At 58.4% G+C, this 19928-nt stretch overlaps 1 protein-coding gene across 2 annotated transcripts in view; it reads left to right on the top strand.

The window, feature by feature from the left end:
- The window catches only part of LOC147121352 (utrophin-like), a 232317-nt gene that overhangs the window by 87360 nt on the left and 125029 nt on the right, over positions 1 to 19928 (top strand). For both annotated transcript variants that reach the window (XM_085981551.1, XM_085981550.1), the window contains one exon: positions 923 to 984. In XM_085981551.1, coding sequence (XP_085837677.1) covers positions 923 to 984 — 62 coding nt within the window. The remainder of the gene's footprint in view (positions 1 to 922; positions 985 to 19928) is intronic.

Below are 19928 nucleotides of genomic sequence, written 5' to 3'. Positions count from 1 at the left end.
CAGAGTCTAGACCTACCAAGGTTAGGGTAGTTTCAGCAAATTAATGTCTAGTTTGTATAACGAGATTAATCTTAAGAGGGTCCAATATGCAGCACATCCAAATGCCAAATTTAAAATAGGTTAGCTTGTCGATGGCACTCCTTATCTAGTCTATGGTGTGCCACCATTTTAGTAGACGGGGCCTCAGTTTAACGTCTCATCTGAAAGATGGCACCTCCCAAAATCCTACACTCCCTCAGTACTGCACTGAAGTGTCAGTCTAGATAATATGCTTTACTCTGGAGTAGGGCTTGAACCCACAGCCTTCTAACTCAGAGGCAAGAGTGCTACTAGTTTGTGACAGGACTATATTAGTCACTCTCAAAAAGGTGAAGTTTAAAGAGTACAGAGATGGGGCCTTAATCATAAATGTTTGGATTAACCTCCCTTAATGTGCATGTACAGACAGGTGTGCACCGTTCCATTTCAGTTTTCAATGAATATAACTTTAGGACATGATAAATTCACACACACACTATTTTTACATTCAGCAGCAGAGAATACTTGATATTCTAATGGAAGTGGCCCTCGTCTAGAGTTTTAAAACATATTTACCCCAGTTAGAACAGGAATCATGGCTAATCTGTGCCTCAACTCCATTTACCTGCCTTTGCTCCATATCCCTTGATACCCTCACCTGCCAAAAATCTATCAATCTCATTCTTAAAAGCTTCAATTGACCCAGCATCCACAGCCTTTTAGGGAAGAGAATTCCAGATTTCTTCTACTCTCTGTGGAAAAAGTGCTTCCTGATTTCACTCCTGAATGGACTGGCTCTAATTATGGCACACCGATAAATACTTTTAGGGTTAAGAAGAGTTTCCAAAGTTTTGTGGAGTATGCTTCTGGATTTAGTGTTGATTTTTGTGCATTCTCTATCCAGCCACCAGACTCAGAGTACCTGTTGGGACCATCCGAAAATGACCGAACTTTTTCACTCATTGAGTAAGTAAACTGGCAGCAGGACTCTGTGTAAGGGTTCTGTATCACGATTAGATTAATGTGACACAATGAGTAACAAAAATAAATTCTGGTTCATTTGCAAATATATTTAAAAGTTTAAATCTATTTAGAAATATGTACATAGGCATAAAACCAATATTTGAATAATATATAAAAGGGAAACTCGAGCGGCAGCAGCGGGGCTATAAAAGGCTCCAGAGACCAGGTAAGGCATACTAATCTCCGAACTCGGAACTCAAAGGGAAGGAGGGAGGTAAAAAGAAATCGAAATGTGACGTCACCAGAAAGCAGGTAAGTGATTGGTTGGTGAGTATTTCTCTCTTTTTAAACTTAAACTCTGTGGTTTATAGTTTCTAAGGTGTGATATTCATCATCTAGTTTGTAAACCAGAGCCCTTAAATATATCATTTAGCTGTAACGTAACTTCAATTCTGCGGTTTATATTTTCTAGGGTCTCTCTGGTGTAGCGGGGACTTCTGCCATACAAGCGCCCTAGAGTATATCTTTAATTGGTGGTATTGAATTAATTTAAATTAATTAAAGGGTAAGTCATGTCAGGACAGCCCAGCCCCGTGTTATGCTCCACCTGCGCTATGTGGGAATTCAGGGACACTGCCGGTGTCCCTGACGACCATGTGTGCCAGAAATGTATCCAGCTGCAGCTACTAGCAGACCGCATTGAGGCGCTGGAGCTGTGGATGGATGAGTTTTGGAGCATTTGCGATGCTGAGAGGGTCGTGGATAACATGTTTAGTGAGTTGGTCACACCGCAGGTAAGGGCTGCACAGGCAGAAGGGAATGGGTGACCATCAGGCGGAGCAGTAGAAGCAGGCAGGTAGTGCAGGGGACCCCTTTGGCCATCCCCCTCTCAAATAGGTATACCAATTTGGATACTGTTGAGGGGGATGACTTACCAGGGGAAGGCAGCAGCAGCCAACTTCCTGGCACCGGGGGTGCTTCTGCTGCTCAGGAAGGGAGGAAAAAGAGTGGGAGAGCAATAGTGGTAGGGGATTCTATCGTAAGGGGAACAGATAGGCGTTTCTGTGGCCGTAGACGTGACTCCAGGATGGTTTGTTGCCTCCCTGGTGCCAGGGTCAAGGATGTCACTGAACGGCTGCAGGGCATTCTGAAGGGGGAGGGTGAACAGTCAGAGGTCGTGGTTCACATTGGGACCAACGACATGGGTAGGAAGAGGGATGAGGTCCTGCAGCAAGAATTTAAGGAGCTAGGTAGCAGATTAAAGAGCAGGACCTCAAAGGTTGTAATCTCTGGATTACTCCCGGTGCCACGTGCTAGTGAGTATAGGAATAGGAGGATAGAGCAGATGAATGCGTGGCTAAAGAGTTGGTGCAGGAGGGAGGGCTTTAGTTTCCTGGATCACTGGGTCTGCTTCTGGGGAAGGTGGGACTTGTACAAGTCGGACGGGTTGCACCTGAACTAGAATGAGACAAATATCCTTGCGGGGAGGTTTGCTAGCACTGTTGGGGGGGGTTTAAACTAACTTGGCAGGGGGATGGGATACAGAGTGGAGCTATAATAGGGGGTGATGTACAGCCAAATATAGAGGAAAAAACGAGTCAGCTTGGAAGGCAGAGCAAATATGTAACGGCACAAGGGAGTAGGGCAAGGCTGGATGCCATTTATATTTTAATGCAAGGAGTCTTGCGAATAAGGTGGATGAACTGAAGGTGTTGATGAACACATGGGAGTATGATATTGTTGCTATTACGGAGACATGGTTGAGAGAGGGGCAAGACTGGCAGCTCAATATTCCGGGGTATAGAATTTTCAGGCGAGACAGAGGGGGGGGGGGGGGGGGGGGTGGTGGGTAAAAGAGGAGGGGGTGTCGCAATATTAATTAAGGAGTCAATTACTGCTGTAAGGAGGGATGATATATTAACAGGTTCATCTAATGAGGCCATATGGGTAGAACTTAAAAACAAAAAGGGGGCAAGCACTTTGCTGGGAGTGTACTATAGGCCCCCAAACAGTCAGGGGGAGATAGAGGAACAGATATGTAGGCAAATTGCAGAGAAATGTGCAAATAATAGGGTAATAATAGTGGGGGATTTTAACTTCCCCAATATTAACTGGGATAGTCAGAGTGTGAAAGGCTTAGAGGGTGCAGAATTCTTAAAGTGCATCCAGGAGAGCTTTTTGAGCCAGCATGTAGAAAGTCCTACAAGAGAGGGGGCGGTACTGGACCTAATTCTAGGGAATGTGGCGGCAAGTGGTAGAAGTGTTAGTAGGTGAGCACTTTGGTGACAGTGACCATAATTCGGTGAGATTTAAGGTAGTCATGGAAAAGGACAGAGATGGACCGGAAATAAAGGTTCTAAATTGGGGGAAGGCCGATTTTAATATTATAAGGCAGGATCTGGCCAAAGTGGACTGGGATCAGCTACTTGTAGGAAAATCCACATCGGAGCAATGGTAGTCTTTCAGAAAGGAAATTGAGAGAGTACAATGGCAACATGTTCCCGTAAAGGTCAAGGGTGGGACCAACAAGCCCAGGGAACCTTGGATGTCAAGGGATATATGAGAATGGATTAGGAAAAAAAGGGGGGCTTTTGGCAGATACAAAGGACTAAAGACAGAGGAAACCCTAGAGGAGTATAAAAAGTGCAGGGGGATAATTAAAAAAAGAAATTAGGAGAGCGAGGAGGGGCCATGAAATAACACTGGCGAGCAAAATAAAGGAAAATCCTAAAAGTATATTAAGGGCAAGAGGATAACTAGGGAAAGAGTAGGGCCCATTAGGGACCAAAGTGGCAATCTGTGTGTGGAGCCAGAAGATGTAGGTTTTAAATGAATTTTTTGCATCTGTGTTCACTATGGAGAAGGACGATGTAGACATAGAAATTGGGCAGGAGGACTGTGATATACTTGAACATATTAGCATCGAGAGGGTGGAGGTACTAGCGGTTTTAGCAGGCTTAAAAGTGGATAAATCCCCAGGCCCGGATGAGATGTATCCCAGGCTGCTGTGTGAGGCAAAGGAGGAGATTGCAGGGGCTCTGACACAAATTTTCAAAACCCCTCTGGCCACAGGGGATGTGCCAGAGGACTGGAGAACAGCTAATGTAGTACCATTATTCAAGAAGGGTAGTAGGGATAAACCAGGGAATTACAGGCCAGTGAGCCTAACATCAGTGGTAGGGAAATTATTGGAAAAAATTCTGAGGGACAGAATTAGTCTCCACTTGGAGAGGCAAGGATTAATCAGGGATAGTCAGCATGGCTTTGTCAAGGGAAGATCATGTCTGACCAATTTGATTGAATTTTTCAAGGGGGTGACTAGGTGTGTGGATGAGGGTAGTGCAGTGGATGTGGTATACATGGATTTCAGTAAGGCTTTCGATAAAGTCCCGCACAGGAGACTGGTCAAGAAGGTAAGAGCCCATGGGATCCAGGGTGCCTTGGCACATTGGATACAAAACTGGCTTAGTGGCAGAAGGCAGAGGGTGATGGTCGAAGGTTGTTTTTGTGACTGGAAGCCTGTGTCCAGTGGGGTACCGCAGGGATCGGTGCTGGGTCCCTTGCTGTTTGTGATCTACATTAATGATTTGGATGTGAAGGTAAAAGGTATGATCAGTAAGTTCGCAGATGACACGAAAATTGGTGGGGTGGTAAATAGCGAGGAGGGTAGCCTCAGTCTGCAGGACGATATAGATGGGTTGGTCAGATGGGCGGAACAGTGGCTAATGGAATTTAACCCTGAAAAGTGTGAGGCGATGCATTTTGGAGGGACTAACAAGGCAAGGGAATACACAATGAATGGTAAGACCCTAGGAAAGACAGAGGATCAGAGGGACCTTGGTGTGCATGTACATAGATCCCTGAAGGCAGCAGAACAGGTGGATAAGGTGGTTAAAAAGGCATATGGGATACTTGCCTTCATTAGCCGAGGCATAGAATATAAGAGCAGGGAGGTTATGATGGAGCTGTACAAAACGCTGGTTAGGCCACAGCTGGAATACTGTGTGCAGTTCTGGTCGCCACACTATAGGAAGGATGTGATTGCTTTGGCGAGGGTGCAGAGGAGATTCACCAGGATGTTACCTGGGCTGGAGCGCTTCAGCTATGAAGAAAGACTAGATAGGCTGGGGTTGTTTTCCTTGGAGCAGAGAAGGCTGAGGGGGGACCTGATTGAGGTGTACAAAATTATGAGGGGCATAGATAGGGTAGATAGAAAGGAACTTTTTCCCTTAGTAGAGGGGTCAATAACAAGGGGGCATAGATTCAAGGTAAGGGGCAGGAGGTTTAGAGGGGATTTGAGGAAGAACTTTTTCACCCAGAGGGTGGATGGAATCTGGAACTCACTGCCTGAAAGGGTGGTAGAGGCAGGAACCCTCACAACATTCAAGAAGCATTTGGATGAGCACTTGAAATGCCATAGCATACAAGGCTACGGACCAAATGCTGGAAAATGGGATTAGATTAGACAGGGCTTGATGGCTGGCGTGGACGCGATGGGCCGAAGGGCCTCTTTCTGTGCTGTATAACTCTGACTCTGAGTTATGGGCTACATCGCTGACATAACTGAAAACAATTGATAGTGAATTCTGGCTATATATAGCGGCAAAATAATCAATGCTGCTAATGTTTTGAAATGCAGGTTCATAATGATCCCCTACTTTGTTAAAAGTGGTGGTAGGAACACTTCGGGCTCGACTTTGCCAGGTGGGATTGGAGGCGTGTGAGATGGTAAAGTCACAAAAAATGGCGGGTGGGCCCGATTCCGCCTCCGAACAATTTTCCCAAATGCATATTTTCTGACCCCGTTTCCATCCTGCCTCCAAGAGGCGGGATAGGCCCTTAACAACCACTTAATTGCCTCTATAATCCCATTTTGAGAGGCCTTTCTGATTTTACCACTTTTCCCACATCCTGCACGTCTCCTCTGGAACATGCCAGTGAATCCTGGCGGCCTCACAAGTGGACTGCTTACTAACAGCTGCAGCTCCACCATTAAAAAGGAGTTTTCAGCAATCATCATTTGCAGGTGGCAGAACTTTATTGTCTCAGGTCTGGGGGAACTTTTAGCAGGCATACCCATTGTTGTGGAAGTTTGGAGCCTGACACCCATCTCCAGTGTGACCTCCTGGGAAACCCCTCTCGCCACCTTGATTGAGCGCTTCCTCAACTGAGGCACATACCAGAAGCATGGAAACCATTTATTTCCTTTCCTCCTGGACATCAGATTCGGACGAAGACCAGCCGTGGCAGCAGCAGAACCATGAACAACAGCAGCAGCAACAACAGGAGCACCAAGCTGCTGTTCAGCCACTTGAAGCTGCACAGGCCAGAAGGCGCCAGCGCACGACCACATTGCTGCCCGGGATGCAAGGGACGCACTCATCTTGGCCAGACTTGCTTAACCTGCACAATCAAACACTTTAGCCTCGCACCTTCTTATCAGACCATCGACAATGGCCAAGAACCTGCGGATTCCTATCACTCTGACCACCATACTGACAATTGCAAGTCGCCCTAAACCCTCAATGTGGAAGTCCCATTAATGAAATGACACACGCCACAACTGCTACAGTTTGACATCAGAATTTTTTATGACAATAAGCAACTGATGGCTTTTCAAAATTAAACACATTACACCCAAGTGACTACCCTTGTGACTACTTGTGCATTATCTTCCTCTTACGTGGTGCTTCCCCTGTGGCTTCAGCAGATGTGGAGGCCCCTTGCTCACTTTCTTGCTGCTCCTGTCTCGACACCTTTGGCGGGCGTCCTCTGGGGTTGCGAACCTGTGAGGGCCCGGCAACAGTCTGCTGCTCCTGCAGCTGTGCAGGGGTTGAGACGCCGATCTCAGTTGGGTGGAGCTCTGACCGAGGGCTCTGCAGTGGCATGGTCATGTGAGCGCTTGGAGAGGAGCCCCCACTTCCTTGTTGTATGCCACCAACATCCCTCTCATGGGTCAGCCCCACTTCAGAGCTAGCAAGTGGCTGGACAGCACCTTGCTGCACTGCAGGGGGGCCATGAGGACCTGTTTCTGCACTGGAAGTCCGACTCCAGAGGACTTGCATGAATGTCTGGTTTGTTAGCTCAATAGCTGACCATCGCTCCTCAAGAGATGTCAGTCTATTCTGAACAGTTACCGTGTTTTCCATACCCTGGTGATTAAGCTCCTCCATGGACGTAGCCATCCTCTCCTCTACTGTAGCCATCCTCTCCTCTACGGTAGCCAGCCTTACCATGGAGGTAGCCATCCTTTCCAAGGAGGTTGCCATCCTTTCCGTGGTGATACGTTCATGCGCCAACACCTCCACAAAGGCTCTGCTCATGTTAGCGATGGACTTCTCCATTCGCTCCACACTCGCAGCGACCCTGGAGACAAAACCTGCCAGACTCCTGCACCTGTTCCTGGAGTTCCAGCACCGCTGTCCTTCTGGATGGACCCGGAGGCACAGGGTCGACATGCAGTGGAGCCGAGCTGGGAGCGTCCTCTCCACTGCCACGAGGACTCTCCACTGCTGTCCCTGTCTCCACCATCTGCTGATGCTCAGTTGTGAGCTGTGATGCACCAGGTGACAACTCTACTCTATGTCCCGAAGGTCCCACCGAGGTGTGAGTGTCTGCGCTGGTGCAGGGTGCGCTTAATTCTGCTGACTGAGCGCCCTCGGAGATTGCAGCTTCCTCTGAGGAGTCTGGAAGCTCAGGCTCTTCCTCCTGGACAGTGGAGATGGGGGCTCTCGATGGTCCTGTGGGGGAGTAAAGGAAAGAGTTAGAGATGTGAGGTAAAGGTTGCATGCACATTGAATTGTGCAGATGATCATAATGATTCTGATGCTCTAACAGATTGACTTATCAGTCACTCATGCAATGTCAATGAGAGAGATGCCAAACTAATCTGTCACCAGCTTGCTGTGATGCGCCCGCCTGTCTGTCCCCCACTTGGGAATCCTCATCGATCCCGGCAATTTCCAGGGCCACCTCCTCCGAGGTGGTGAGCTGAGCTGCTGAGGGTGGCCCTCCTCCTGTCCTCGGTCTTTCCATCTTATTGTGGGCTCTCTTTTCCTGCAATGAGGGACACAAGCGGAGTTTGAGTGAGAATGAAGGAATGAGTGTAGAGAATCCATAGCATAGATGCTTAGAAGGAGACAAAGGGCCCTCCCTGTGTGTTGTAAGTTGTCATTGCATCACAGTGATAGAGAGTGTGAGGGCTGCATGGTCGAATAGTTAAGTGAATGTGACCATAGAGAGAGAGGGAATGGGTAAGGGTGCAGGGATGTAAGTGTCAAGTGGGATGTGGAGGAAGAGGTTGGCAAAGCAGAGTGCTGGTGAGGAGAGGTGGTAGAGATGAGATTGAGGGTGATGAGAAAGTCATACTCACTTTTCCTGTGCGGAGAAGGTCATGAAATCTCTTCCTGCACTGCAGCCAGGTTCTGCGGCACATAGAGATGGCATTGACCTCCTGGGCCAATTGCAGCCACACAGCTTTAGTCTGTTGTGGTGGCTTTTTTCTCCCGGAGGAAGGGAAGAGCACCTCCTTATTAGATCTTGCTCCTTGCACCATAGCTTGGAGGGAGGGCTCATCAAATCGAGGTGCACACTTTTGCTTGCTGGTGGACATGGTCAGTAAATGAAGTCCTTCATACAATGTCCAAAGCGTTTCCAGTCTCCAGAAGAAGCAAGGCTGCTTGCAGGCCTTAAACCCAGCAGCACTGATGACATCATCAGAGGCGACTTTCAGGATGGAAAGACTAATTGGGCCAGGGATTCCCACATGCTGGAAATCAAGTGCCCAATTAGGGGAAAATCACACTCTTTTTCCTACTTCACATCAGAGTTGGGGTCCTGACACGAAAACCACCTGACACGCCCCAGCCCGACCCCAATGGCAAAATCGAGCCCTTAGTGGCATAGTCTGTATAAGTTAACTTGTCACCTTGAAAATGTTTTGCTAGATTTCAAACTTTATAGATAATTTTCCGTGCTTGCAGTGAGTGCAGGTTGAAGAATTGGGGCTGCGCTGTTGTAGTCCGAGCTCTGACCTGGGCTCCCTATGAGTGCAGGATGGATAAATTGACCCCTAATTGTACAGTATTTAGAACCTGAGCTCCTTTCAGGAATAAACATACTTAAAATAGACACCTCTCTGCACATCTGTAAGAGCCAATTTGTCACTTCAATAACCTAAGTGTGTCAGGTGAGTGCTGATACTTGCTTTTCTGCGTGACAAAAATGTTAACACTCGGCTCGAGTGCAAAGCATTTAAAAATTGTAAGTTAATTCCAAAATAACACACTGCGTCAGAAAGGAGTACTAGGACATCAAATCAAATCAAATCAACTTGTCATTGTTAGTGCACAAGTGCAGTACAACGAAATGTAGGCTTGCGGCAAAAATGCCCCCTTTTATTAACCGTAACATTTAAAGAACACTGATCCACGCTATTGCTATACCACCATCATCTCTATATGCTTTAATAGAGAAACTTGGTAAAACTATAATGTGTGTGCAGCTTCCTCTATAGTTTAATAGATCACGGCCATACCTGATGGGTACTGAGCCATACAGATAAGGAAAGACTCGGGTCGATCACAAGTCTGTGAACAGATGCCTGATGTTTACTGGGAAACAGTGGTGATGGTACAGGTGTCTGTGGGCTACGGGAGGAGGACACCAGCAGGGTGGCAATCAGGAATATTTGAGCATGTTAATGTCAGGTGATGCCTGAATTAAGCTGAGCTGTGATACTGCTCCTGATTAAAGAGCCTTTTCACTGCCCAGACACACACACAGAGAATGACCATTTAAATGAAGGAACAGAGAGAAGCTTCTGCCCATGAAACTATCCCTGCATGAAACCGTGCTTTCAGGGGACGAGGGGAGGGGAAAAAATACAAAACTGGAATGGACATCATGTCTGTGTCCAAAAGATGGCTTTTTAGAGAATATACTGTGTACATCTGACTCTAAAGTTGGACTTGAGTGTGAGGTAAGGATACTGTACAGCCAGGACTTGAGTGTGAGGTAAGGATACTGTACAGCCATAATTCAAAATTAGTAAGTGCTGGGTCTCTTGTAGAGTGTTCACCATTTACATGCAAGTTAGATTATAACTCTTTACTTAGTCTGACCGAATGTGGTCCAAATTTGAGCTGATTCAAATGGCTAAAGTCCGCATTACTTTGCACAAGTAGAAAGTGTACCAAGTTAGTACATGGGCAGAGAAGAACTCTGTCTCGTTTGGGGAAACCTGGTTCTGATGCATTATGCACCAGCGACAAATCCCACCTGTAATAATATTGGGGATCAGTTATCCAAACAGAATTCAGATCCTTTGCTAAAATGTAATGCACTGAATTCTGTTTTCATTTTAAAGCACTGAGGCTGTTGAATGCTGCTAATGTGCAGTGTTTTGTTCATGATCACTGAAAAAGTTAATTTTCTTTGTTTCTCTCTGTCTCTCTCTTTTTCTCTCTCTTTTTCTCTCTCACTCTGTATGTCTGTCTCTCTCTTTCACTCTGTGTCTGGCGCACGGGCGCTGTCTCTGTATCTGGCGCGCGCGCGCTGTCTCTGTGTCTGGCGCGCGCGCGCTCTCTGTCTGGCGTGCGCGCGCTCTCTGTGTCTGGCGTGCGCGCGCTCTCTCTCTGTCTGGCGCGCGCGCGCTCTCTGTGTCTGGCGCGCGCTCTCTCTGTGTCTGGCGCGCGCGCGCTCTCTCTGTGTCTGGCGCGCGCGCGCCCTCTCTGTGTCTGACGCGCGCGCGCTTTCGGTGTCTGGCGCGCGCGCGCTCTCTCTGTCTGGCGCGCGCGCGCTCTCTGTGTCTGGCGCGCGCGCGCTCTCTCTGTGTCTGGCGCGCGCGCGCTCTCTCTGTGCCTGGCGCGCGCACGCGCGCTCTCTGTGTCTGGCGCGCGCGCTCTCTCTGTCTGGCGCGTGCGCGCGCGTTCTCTCTGTGCCTGGCGTGCGCGCGCTCTCTCTGTGCCTGGCGTGCGCGCACTCTCTCTGTCTGGCGCGCGCGCGCGCTCTCTGTGTCTGGCGCGCGCGCGCTCTCTCTGTGTCTGGCGCGCGCGCGCTCTCTCTGTGTCTGGCGCGCGCGCGCTCTCTCTGTGTCTGGCGCGCGCGCGCTCTCTCTGTGTCTGGCGCGCGCGCGCTCTCTCTGTGTCTGGCGCGCGCGCGCGCTCTCTCTGTGTCTGGCGCGCGCGCTCTCTCTGTGTCTGGCGCGCGCGCGTTCTCTCTGTGCCTGGCGCGCGCGCGCTCTCTCTGTGCCGCGCGCGCGCTCTCTGTGTGTCTGGCGCGCGCGCGCGCTCTCTCTGTGTCTGGCGCGCGCGCGCGCTCTCTCTGTGTCTGGCGCGCGCGCGCTCTCTCTGTGTCTGGCGCGCGCGCGCTCTCTCTGTGTCTGGCGCGCGCTCGCTCTGTGTCTGGCGCGCGCGCGCTCTCTCTGTCTGGCGCGCGCCCGCGCGCTCTCTTTGTCTGGCGCGCGCACTGCGCGCGCTCTCTCTGTGTCTGGCGCGCACGCGCGCTCTCTCTGTGTCTGGCGCGCGCGCGCTCTCTCTGTGTCTGGCGCGCGCTCGCTCTGTGTCTGGCGCGCGCGCGCTCTCTCTGTCTGGCGCGCGCCCGCGCGCTCTCTCTGTCTGGCGCGCACGCGCGCGCTCTCTCTGTCTGGCGCGCGCAGCGCGCGCTCTCTCTGTCTGGCGCGCGCGCACGCGCGCTCTCTCTGTCTGGCGCGCGCGCACGCGCGCTCTCTCTGTCTGGCGCGCGCACTCTCTCCCTGTGTCTGGCGCGCGCAGCGCTCTCTCTGTGTCTGGCGTGCGCGCGCTCTCTCTGTGCCGCGCGCACGCGCGCTCTCTCTGTGTCTGGCGCGTGCGCGCTCTCTCTGTGCCTGGCGCGCGCACGCGCGCTCTCTGTGTCTGGCGCGCGTGCTCTCTCTGTCTGGCGCGTGCGCGCGCGTTCTCTCTGTGCCTGGCGTGCGCGCGCTCTCTCTGTGCCTGGCGTGCGCGCACTCTCTCTGTCTGGCGCGCGCGCTCTCTGTGTCTGGCGCGCGCGCGCTCTCTCTGTGTCTGGCAGCGCGCGCGCGCTCTCTCTGTGTCTGGCGCGCGCGCGCTCTCTCTGTGTCTGGCGTGCGCGCTCTCTCTGTGTCTGGCGCGCGCGCTCTCTCTGTGTCTGGCGTGCGCGCTCTCTCTGTGTCTGGCGCGCGCGCTCTCTCTGTGTCTGGCGCGCGCGCGCTCTCTCTGTCTGGCGCGCGCAGCGCTCGCTCTGTGTCTGGCGCGCGCTCGCTCTGTGTCTGGCGCGCGCGCTCTCTGTCTGGCGCGCGCGCGCTCTCTGTCTGGCGCGCGCGCGCTCTCTCTGTCTGGCGCGCGCGCACGCGCGCTCTCTCTGTCTGGCGCGCGCGCGCTCTCTGTGTCTGGCGCGCGCGCGCTCTCTGTGTCTGGCGCGCGCGCGCTCTGTGTCTGGCGCGCGCGCGCGCTCTGTGTCTGGCGCGCGCGCTCTCTCTGTCTGGCGCGCGCTCTGTGTGGCGCGCGCGCTCTCTGTGTCTGGCGCGCGCGTGCGCTCTGTGTCTGGCGCGCGCGCGCTCTCTGTGTCTGGCGCGCGCGCTCTCTCTGTGTCTGGCGCGCGCGCGCGCGCTCTCTCTGTCTGTGGCGCGCGCGCGCGCGCGCTCTCTGTCTGGCGCGCGCGCGCTAGCTCTGTCTGGCGCGCGCGCGCTAGCTCTGTCTGGCGCGCGCGCTCTCTCTCTCTGTCTGGCGCGCGCGCTCTCTCCCTGTGTCTGGCGCGCGCGCACTCTCTCTCTGGCACGCTCTCTGTGTCTGGCGCGCGCGCGCGCTCTCTTTGTCTGGCGCGCGCGCGTGCTGTCTTTCTGGCGCGCGCGTGCTCTCTGTCTGGCGTGCGCGCGCTCTCTGTGTCGTGCGCGTGCTCTCTGTGTCTGTCGCGCACGCGCTCTCTCTGTGTCTGGCGCACGCGCGCTCTCTCTGTCTGGCGCGCGCGCTCTCTCTGTGTCTGGCGCACGCGCGCGCTCTCTCTGTCTGGCGCGCGCGCTCTCTGTCTGGCGCGCGCGCTCTCTATGGCGCGCGCGCTCTCTCTGTCTGGCGCGCGCACTCTCTCCCTGTGTCTGGCGCGCGCGCGCGCGCTCTCTCTGTGTCTGGCGTGCGCGCGCTCTCTCTGTGCCGCCGCTGAGCGCGCGCTCTCTCTGTGTCTGGCGCGCGCGCGCTCTCTCTGTCTGGCGCGCGCACTCTCTCCCTGTGTCTGGCGCGCGCGCGCTCTCTCTGTGTCTGGCGTGCGCGCGCTCCTCTCTGTGCCGCGCGCACGCGCGCTCTCTCTGTGTCTGGCGCGCGCGCGCTCTCTCTGTGTCTGGCGCGCGCGCGCCCTCTCTGTGTCTGACGCGCGCGCGCTTTCGGTGTCTGGCGCGCGCGCGCTCTCTCTGTCTGGCGCGCGCTGCGCTCTCTGTGTCTGGCGCGCGCGCGCTCTCTCTGTGCCTGGCGCGCGCACGCGCGCTCTCTGTGTCTGGCGCGCGCGCTCTCTCTGTCTGGCGCGTGCGCGCGCGTTCTCTCTGTGCCTGGCGTGCGCGCGCTCTCTCTGTGCCTGGCGTGCGCGCACTCTCTCTGTCTGGCGCGCGCGCGCGCTCTCTGTGTCTGGCGCGCGCGCGCTCTCTCTGTGTCTGGCGCGCGCGCGCTCTCTCTGTGTCTGGCGCGCGCGCGCTCTCTCTGTGTCTGGCGCGCGCGCGCTCTCTCTGTGTCTGGCGCGCGCGCGCTCTCTCTGTGTCTGGCGCGCGCGCGCTCTCTCTGTGTCTGGCGCGCGCGGCGCGCTCTCTCTGTGTCTGGCGCGCGCGCTCTCTCTGTGTCTGGCGCGCGCGCGTTCTCTCTGTGCCTGGCGCGCGCGCGCTCTCTCTGTGCCGCGCGCGCGCTCTCTGTGTGTCTGGCGCGCGCAGCGCGCTCTCTCTGTGTCTGGCGCGCGCGCGCGCTCTCTCTGTGTCTGGCGCGCGCGCGCGCTCTCTCTGTGTCTGGCGCGCGCGCGCTCTCTCTGTGTCTGGCGCGCGCTCGCTCTGTGTCTGGCGCGCGCGCGCTCTCTCTGTCTGGCGCGCGCCCGCGCGCTCTCTTTGTCTGGCGCGCGCACGCGCGCGCTCTCTCTGTGTCTGGCGCGCACGCGCGCTCTCTCTGTGTCTGGCGCGCGCGCGCTCTCTCTGTGTCTGGCGCGCGCTCGCTCTGTGTCTGGCGCGCGCGCGCTCTCTCTGTCTGGCGCGCGCCCTCGCGCGCTCTCTCTGTCTGGCGCGCACGCGCGCGCTCTCTCTGTCTGGCGCGCGCGCGCGCGCTCTCTCTGTCTGGCGCGCGCGCACGCGCGCTCTCTCTGTCTGGCGCGCGCGCACGCGCGCTCTCTCTGTCTGGCGCGCGCACTCTCTCCCTGTGTCTGGCGCGCGCGCGCTCTCTCTGTGTCTGGCGTGCGCGCGCTCTCTCTGTGCCGCGCGCACGCGCGCTCTCTCTGTGTCTGGCGCGTGCGCGCTCTCTCTGTGCCTGGCGCGCGCACGCGCGCTCTCTGTGTCTGGCGCGCGCGCTCTCTCTGTCTGGCGCGTGCGCGCGCGTTCTCTCTGTGCCTGGCGTGCGCGCGCTCTCTCTGTGCCTGGCGTGCGCGCACTCTCTCTGTCTGGCGCGCGCGCTCTCTGTGTCTGGCGCGCGCGCGCGCTCTCTCTGTGTCTGGCGCGCGCGCGCGCGCTCTCTCTGTGTCTGGCGCGGCGCCGCGCTCTCTCTGTGTCTGGCGTGCGCGCTCTCTCTGTGTCTGGCGCGCGCGCTCTCTCTGTGTCTGGCGTGCGCGCTCTCTCTGTGTCTGGCGCGCGCGCTCTCTCTGTGTCTGGCGCGCGCGCGCTCTCTCTGTCTGGCGCGCGCGCGCTCGCTCTGTGTCTGGCGCGCGCTCGCTCTGTGTCTGGCGCGCGCGCTCTCTGTCTGGCGCGCGCGCGCTCTCTGTCTGGCGCGCGCGCGCTCTCTCTGTCTGGCGCGCGCGCTCACGCGCGCTCTCTGTGTCTGGCGCGCGCGCGCTCTCTGTGTCTGGCGCGCGACGCGCTCTGTGTCTGGCGCGCGCGCGCGCTCTGTGTCTGGCGCGCGCGCTCTCTCTGTCTGGCGCGCGCTCTGTGTGGCGCGCAGCGCTCTCTGTGTCTGGCGCGCGCGCGCTCTCTCTGTCTGGCGCGCGCGCACTGCGCGCTCTCTCTGTCTGGCGCGCGCGCGCTCTCTGTGTCTGGCGCGCGCGCGCTCTCTGTGTCTGGCGCGCGCGCGCTCTGTGTCTGGCGCGCGCGCGCGCTCTGTGTCTGGCGCGCGCGCTCTCTCTGTCTGGCGCGCGCTCTGTGTGGCGCGCGCGCTCTCTGTGTCTGGCGCGCGCGTGCGCTCTGTGTCTGGCGCGCGCGCGCTCTCTGTGTCTGGCGCGCGCGCTCTCTCTGTGTCTGGCGCGCGCAGCTGCGCGCTCTCTCTGTCTGTGGCGCGCGCGCGCGCGCTCTCTGTCTGCGCGCGCTGCGCTAGCTCTGTCTGGCGCGCGCGCGCTAGCTCTGTCTGGCGCGCGCGCTCTCTCTCTCTGTCTGGCGCGCGCGGCTCTCTCCCTGTGTCTGGCGCGCGCGCACTCTCTCTCTGGCACGCTCTCTGTGTCTGGCGCGCGCGCGCGCTCTCTTTGTCTGGCGCGCGCGCGTGCTGTCTTTCTGGCGCGCGCGTGCTCTCTGTCTGGCGTGCGCGCGCTCTCTGTGTCGTGCGCGTGCTCTCTGTGTCTGTCGCGCACGCGCTCTCTCTGTGTCTGGCGCACGCGCGCTCTCTCTGTCTGGCGCGCGCGCTCTCTCTGTGTCTGCGCACGCGCGCGCTCTCTCTGTCTGGCGCGCGCGCTCTCTGTCTGGCGCGCGCGCTCTCTATGGCGCGCGCGCTCTCTGTCTGGCGCGCGCACTCTCTCCCTGTGTCTGGCGCGCGCGCGCGCGCTCTCTCTGTGTCTGGCGTGCGCGCGCTCTCTCTGTGCCGCGCGCAGCGCGCGCTCTCTCTGTGTCTGGCGCGCGCGCGCTCTCTCTGTGCCTGGCGCGCGCACGCGCGCTCTCTGTGTCTGGCGCGCGCGCTCTCTCTGTCTGGCGCGTGCGCGCGCGTTCTCTCTGTGCCTGGCGTGCGCGCGCTCTCTCTGTGCCTGGCGTGCGCGCACTCTCTCTGTCTGGCGCGCGCGCGCGCTCTCTGTGTCTGGCGCGCGCGCGCTCTCTCTGTGTCTGGCGCGCGCGCGCGCTCTCTCTGTGTCTGGCGCGCGCGCGCTCTCTCTGTGTCTGGCGTGCGCGCTCTCTCTGTGTCTGGCGCGCGCGCGCTCTCTCTGTGTCTGGCGCGCGCGCGCTCTCTCTGTGTCTGGCGCGCGCGCGCTCTCTCTGTGTCTGGCGCGCGCGCGCTCTCTCTGTGTCTGGCGCGCGCGCGCTCTCTCTGTCTGGCGCGCGCGCGCTCTCTCTGTGTCTGGCGCGCGCGCGCTCTCTCTGTGTCTGGCGCGCGCTCGCTCTGTGTCTGGCGCGCGCGCGCTCTCTCTGTCTGGCGCGCGCGCGCTCTCTCTGTCTGGCGCGCGCGCGCTCTCTCTGTCTGGCGCGCGCGCGCTCTCTCTGTCTGGCGCGCGCCCGCGCGCTCTCTCTGTCTGGCGCGCGCGCTCTCTCTCTGGCGCTCTCTCTCTGTCTGGCGCGCGCGCTCTCTCCCTGTGTCTGGCGCGCGCGCGCGCTCTCTCTGTGTCTGGCGCGCGCACGCTCTCTCTCTGTCTGGCGCGCGCGCACTCTCTCTCTGGCACGCTCTCTGTGTCTGGCGCGCGCGCGCTCTCTTTGTCTGGCGCGCGCGCGTGCTGTCTTTCTGGCGCGCGCGTGCTGTCTTTCTGGCGCGCGCGCGCTCTCTCTGTCTGGCGCGCGCGCGTGCTCTCTCTGTGTCTGGCGCGTGCGCGTGCTCTCTCTGTGTCTGTCGCGCACGCGCTCTCTCTGTGTCTGGCGCGCACGCGCTCTCTCTGTGTCTGGCGCACCGCGCGCTCTCTCTGTCTGGCGCGCGCACGCGCTCTCTCTCGCGCGCGCGCTCTCTCTGTGTCTGGCGCGCGCGCTCTCTCTGTGTCTGGCGCGCGTGCGCTCTCTCTGTCTGGCGCGCTCTCTCTGTCTGGCGCGCTCTCTGTGTCTGGTGCGCGCGCTCTCTGTGTCTGGCGCGCGCGCTCTCTCTGTCTGGCGCGCGCGCTCTCTCTGTCTGGCGCGCGCTCTCTCTGTCTGGCGCGCGCGCTCTCTGTCTGGCGCGCGCGCTCTCTCTGTCTGGTGAGCGCGCACTCTCTCTGTGTCTGGCGCGTGCGCTCTCTCTCTGTCTGGCGCGCGCGCACGCTCTCTCTGGCGCGCGTGCTCTCTGTCTGGCGCGCGCTCTCTGTGTCTGGCGCGCGCGCGTTCTCTGTGTCTGGCGCGCGCGCTCTCTGGCGCGCGCGCTCTCCCTCTGTGTCTGGCGCGCGCGCGCTCTCTGTGTCTGGCGCGCGCGCGCTCTCTGTGTCTGGCGCGCGCGCGCTCTCTGTCTGGCGCGCACGCGCTCTCTGTGTCTGGCGCGCGCGCGCTCTCTGTGTCTGGCGCGCGCGCGCTCTGTGTCTGGCGCGCGCGCTCTCTCTGTCTGGCGCGCGCGCGCGCGCTCTCTCTGTCTGGCGCGCGCTGCGCTCTGTGTGGCGCGCGCGCTCTCTGTGTCTGGCGCGCGCGTGCGCTCTGTGTCTGGCGCGCGCGCGCTCTCTGTGTCTGGCGCGCGCGCTCTCTCTGTGTCTGGCGCGCGCGCGCGCGCTCTCTCTGTCTGTGGCGCGCGCGCTCTCTGTCTGGCGCGCGCGCGCTAGCTCTGTCTGGCGCGCGCGCGCTAGCTCTGTCTGGCGCGCGCGCTCTCTCTCTCTGTCTGGCGCGCGCGCTCTCTCCCTGTGTCTGGCGCGCACGCGCGCTCTCTCTGTGTCTGGCGCGCGCGCACTCTCTCTCTGGCACGCTCTCTGTGTCTGGCGCGCGCGCGCGCTCTCTTTGTCTGGCACGCGCGCGTGCTGTCTTTCTGGCGCGCGCGTGCTCTCTGTCTGGCGTGCGCGCGCTCTCTGTGTCTGGCGCGTGCGCGTGCTCTCTGTGTCTGTCGCGCACGCGCTCTCTCTGTGTCTGGCGCACGCGCGCTCTCTCTGTCTGGCGCGCGCGCGCGCTCTCTCTGTGTCTGGCGCGCGCGCTCTCTCTGTGTCTGGCGCACGCGCGCGCTCTCTCTGTCTGGCGCGCTCTCTGTGTCTGGTGCGCGCGCTCTCTGTGTCTGGCGCGTGCGCTCTCTCTGTCTGGCGCGCGCGCTCTCTGTCTGGCGCGCGCGCTCTCTGTCTGGCGCGCGCGCTCTCTATGGCGCGCGCGCTCTCTCTGTCTGGCGCGCGCGCTCTCTGTCTGGCGCGCGCTCTCTCTCTGTCTGGCGCGCGCGCTCTCTGTCTGGCGCGCGCGCACGCTCTCTCTGGCGCGCGCGCGTGCTCTCTGTCTGGCGCACGCGCGCTCTCTCTGTCGCGCACGCGCGCTCTCTGTGTCTGGCGCGCGCGCGCTCTCTCTGTGTCTGGCGCGCGCGCGCTCTCTGTCGCACGCGCGCTCGCTCTGTGTCTGGCGCGCGCTCTGTGTCTGGCGCGCGTGCGCTCTCTCTGTCTGGCGCGCGCGCGCTCTGTGTGGCGCGCGCGCTCTCTGTGTCTGGCGCGCGCGTGCGCTCTGTGTCTGGCGCGCGCGCGCTCTCTGTGTCTGGCGTGCGCGCTCTCTCTGTGTCTGGCGCGCGCGCGCTCTCTCTGTCTGGCGCGCGCGCGCTCTCTGTGTCTGGCGCGCGCGCGCTCTCTGTGTCTGGCGCGCGCGCGCTCTCTGTGTCTGGCGCGCGCGCGCTCTCTGTGTCTGGCGCGCACGCGCTCTCTGTGTCGCGCGCGCGCTCGCTCTGTGTCTGGCGCGCGCTCTGTGTCTGGCGCGCGTGCGCTCTCTCTGTCTGGCGCGCGCGCGCTCTGTGTGGCGCGCGCGCTCTCTGTGTCTGGCGCGCGCGTGCGCTCTGTGTCTGGCGCGCGCGCGCTCTCTGTGTCTGGCGCGCGCGCTCTCTCTCTCTGTCTGGCGCGCGCGCGCTCTCTCTGTGTCTGGCGCGCGCGCGCTCTCTCTGTCTGGCGCGCGCTCTCTCTGTGTCTGGCGCGCGCGCGCTCTCTCTGTCTGGCGCGCGCGCTCGCTCTGTGTCTGGCGCGCGCGCTGTCTCTGTGTCTGGCGCTGTCTCTGTTTCTGGCGCGCGCGCTGTGTCTGTGTCTGGCGCGCGCTCTCTCTGTGTCTGGCGCTCGCGCGCGCTCTCTGTGTTTATCTCTCTCTCTCTTTCTGTTCCTTCTTCTCGGGCACAGTCCCCCTCCCCTTCAAATCTGCCATCTATAACCCCTCTCCTCAAAAAATGCACCCTGACCCCTCTGTTCTTTCAAACTACCACCACATTTCCAACCTCCCTTTCCTCTCCAAAGTCCTTGACCGTGTTGTCGCCTCCCAAATTTGTGCCCATCTTTCCCGCAATTCAGTGTTTGATTACCTCCAATCCGGTTTCCAACCCTGCCACAGTACTGAAACAGCCCTTATCAAAGTCACAAATGACATTCTATGTGACTGGTAAGCTATCCCTCCTCATCATTTTTGACCCATCACCTTCGACACGGTTGACCATACCAACCTCCTCCAACGCCTCTCCTCCGGCGTCCAGCTGAGTAGGACTGCCCTCGCCTGGTTCCATTCTTACCTAACAAATCGTAGCCAGAGCATCACCGGCAATGGCTTATCTTCCTGTACCGTTACCTCTGCAGGCCCCCAAGAATCTATCCTTGGCTCCCTACTATTTCTCATCTACATGCTGCCCCTTGACGACATCATCTGAAAACACGTCAGGCTCCACATGTACGCTGGTGACATTCAGCTCTATCTTACCTCTCTTGACCCCTGCACTGTCCCTGATTTGTCACACTGCTTGTTCGACATCCAGTATTGAGCAGAAATT

Source organism: Somniosus microcephalus, chromosome 3 (assembly GCF_052327205.1).
Source record: "Somniosus microcephalus isolate GS21.2 chromosome 3, FLI_Smic_1.0, whole genome shotgun sequence".
Classification (NCBI taxonomy): Eukaryota; Metazoa; Chordata; class Chondrichthyes; order Squaliformes; family Somniosidae; genus Somniosus; species Somniosus microcephalus.
This window is presented reverse-complemented; position numbering and strand designations above follow the sequence as displayed.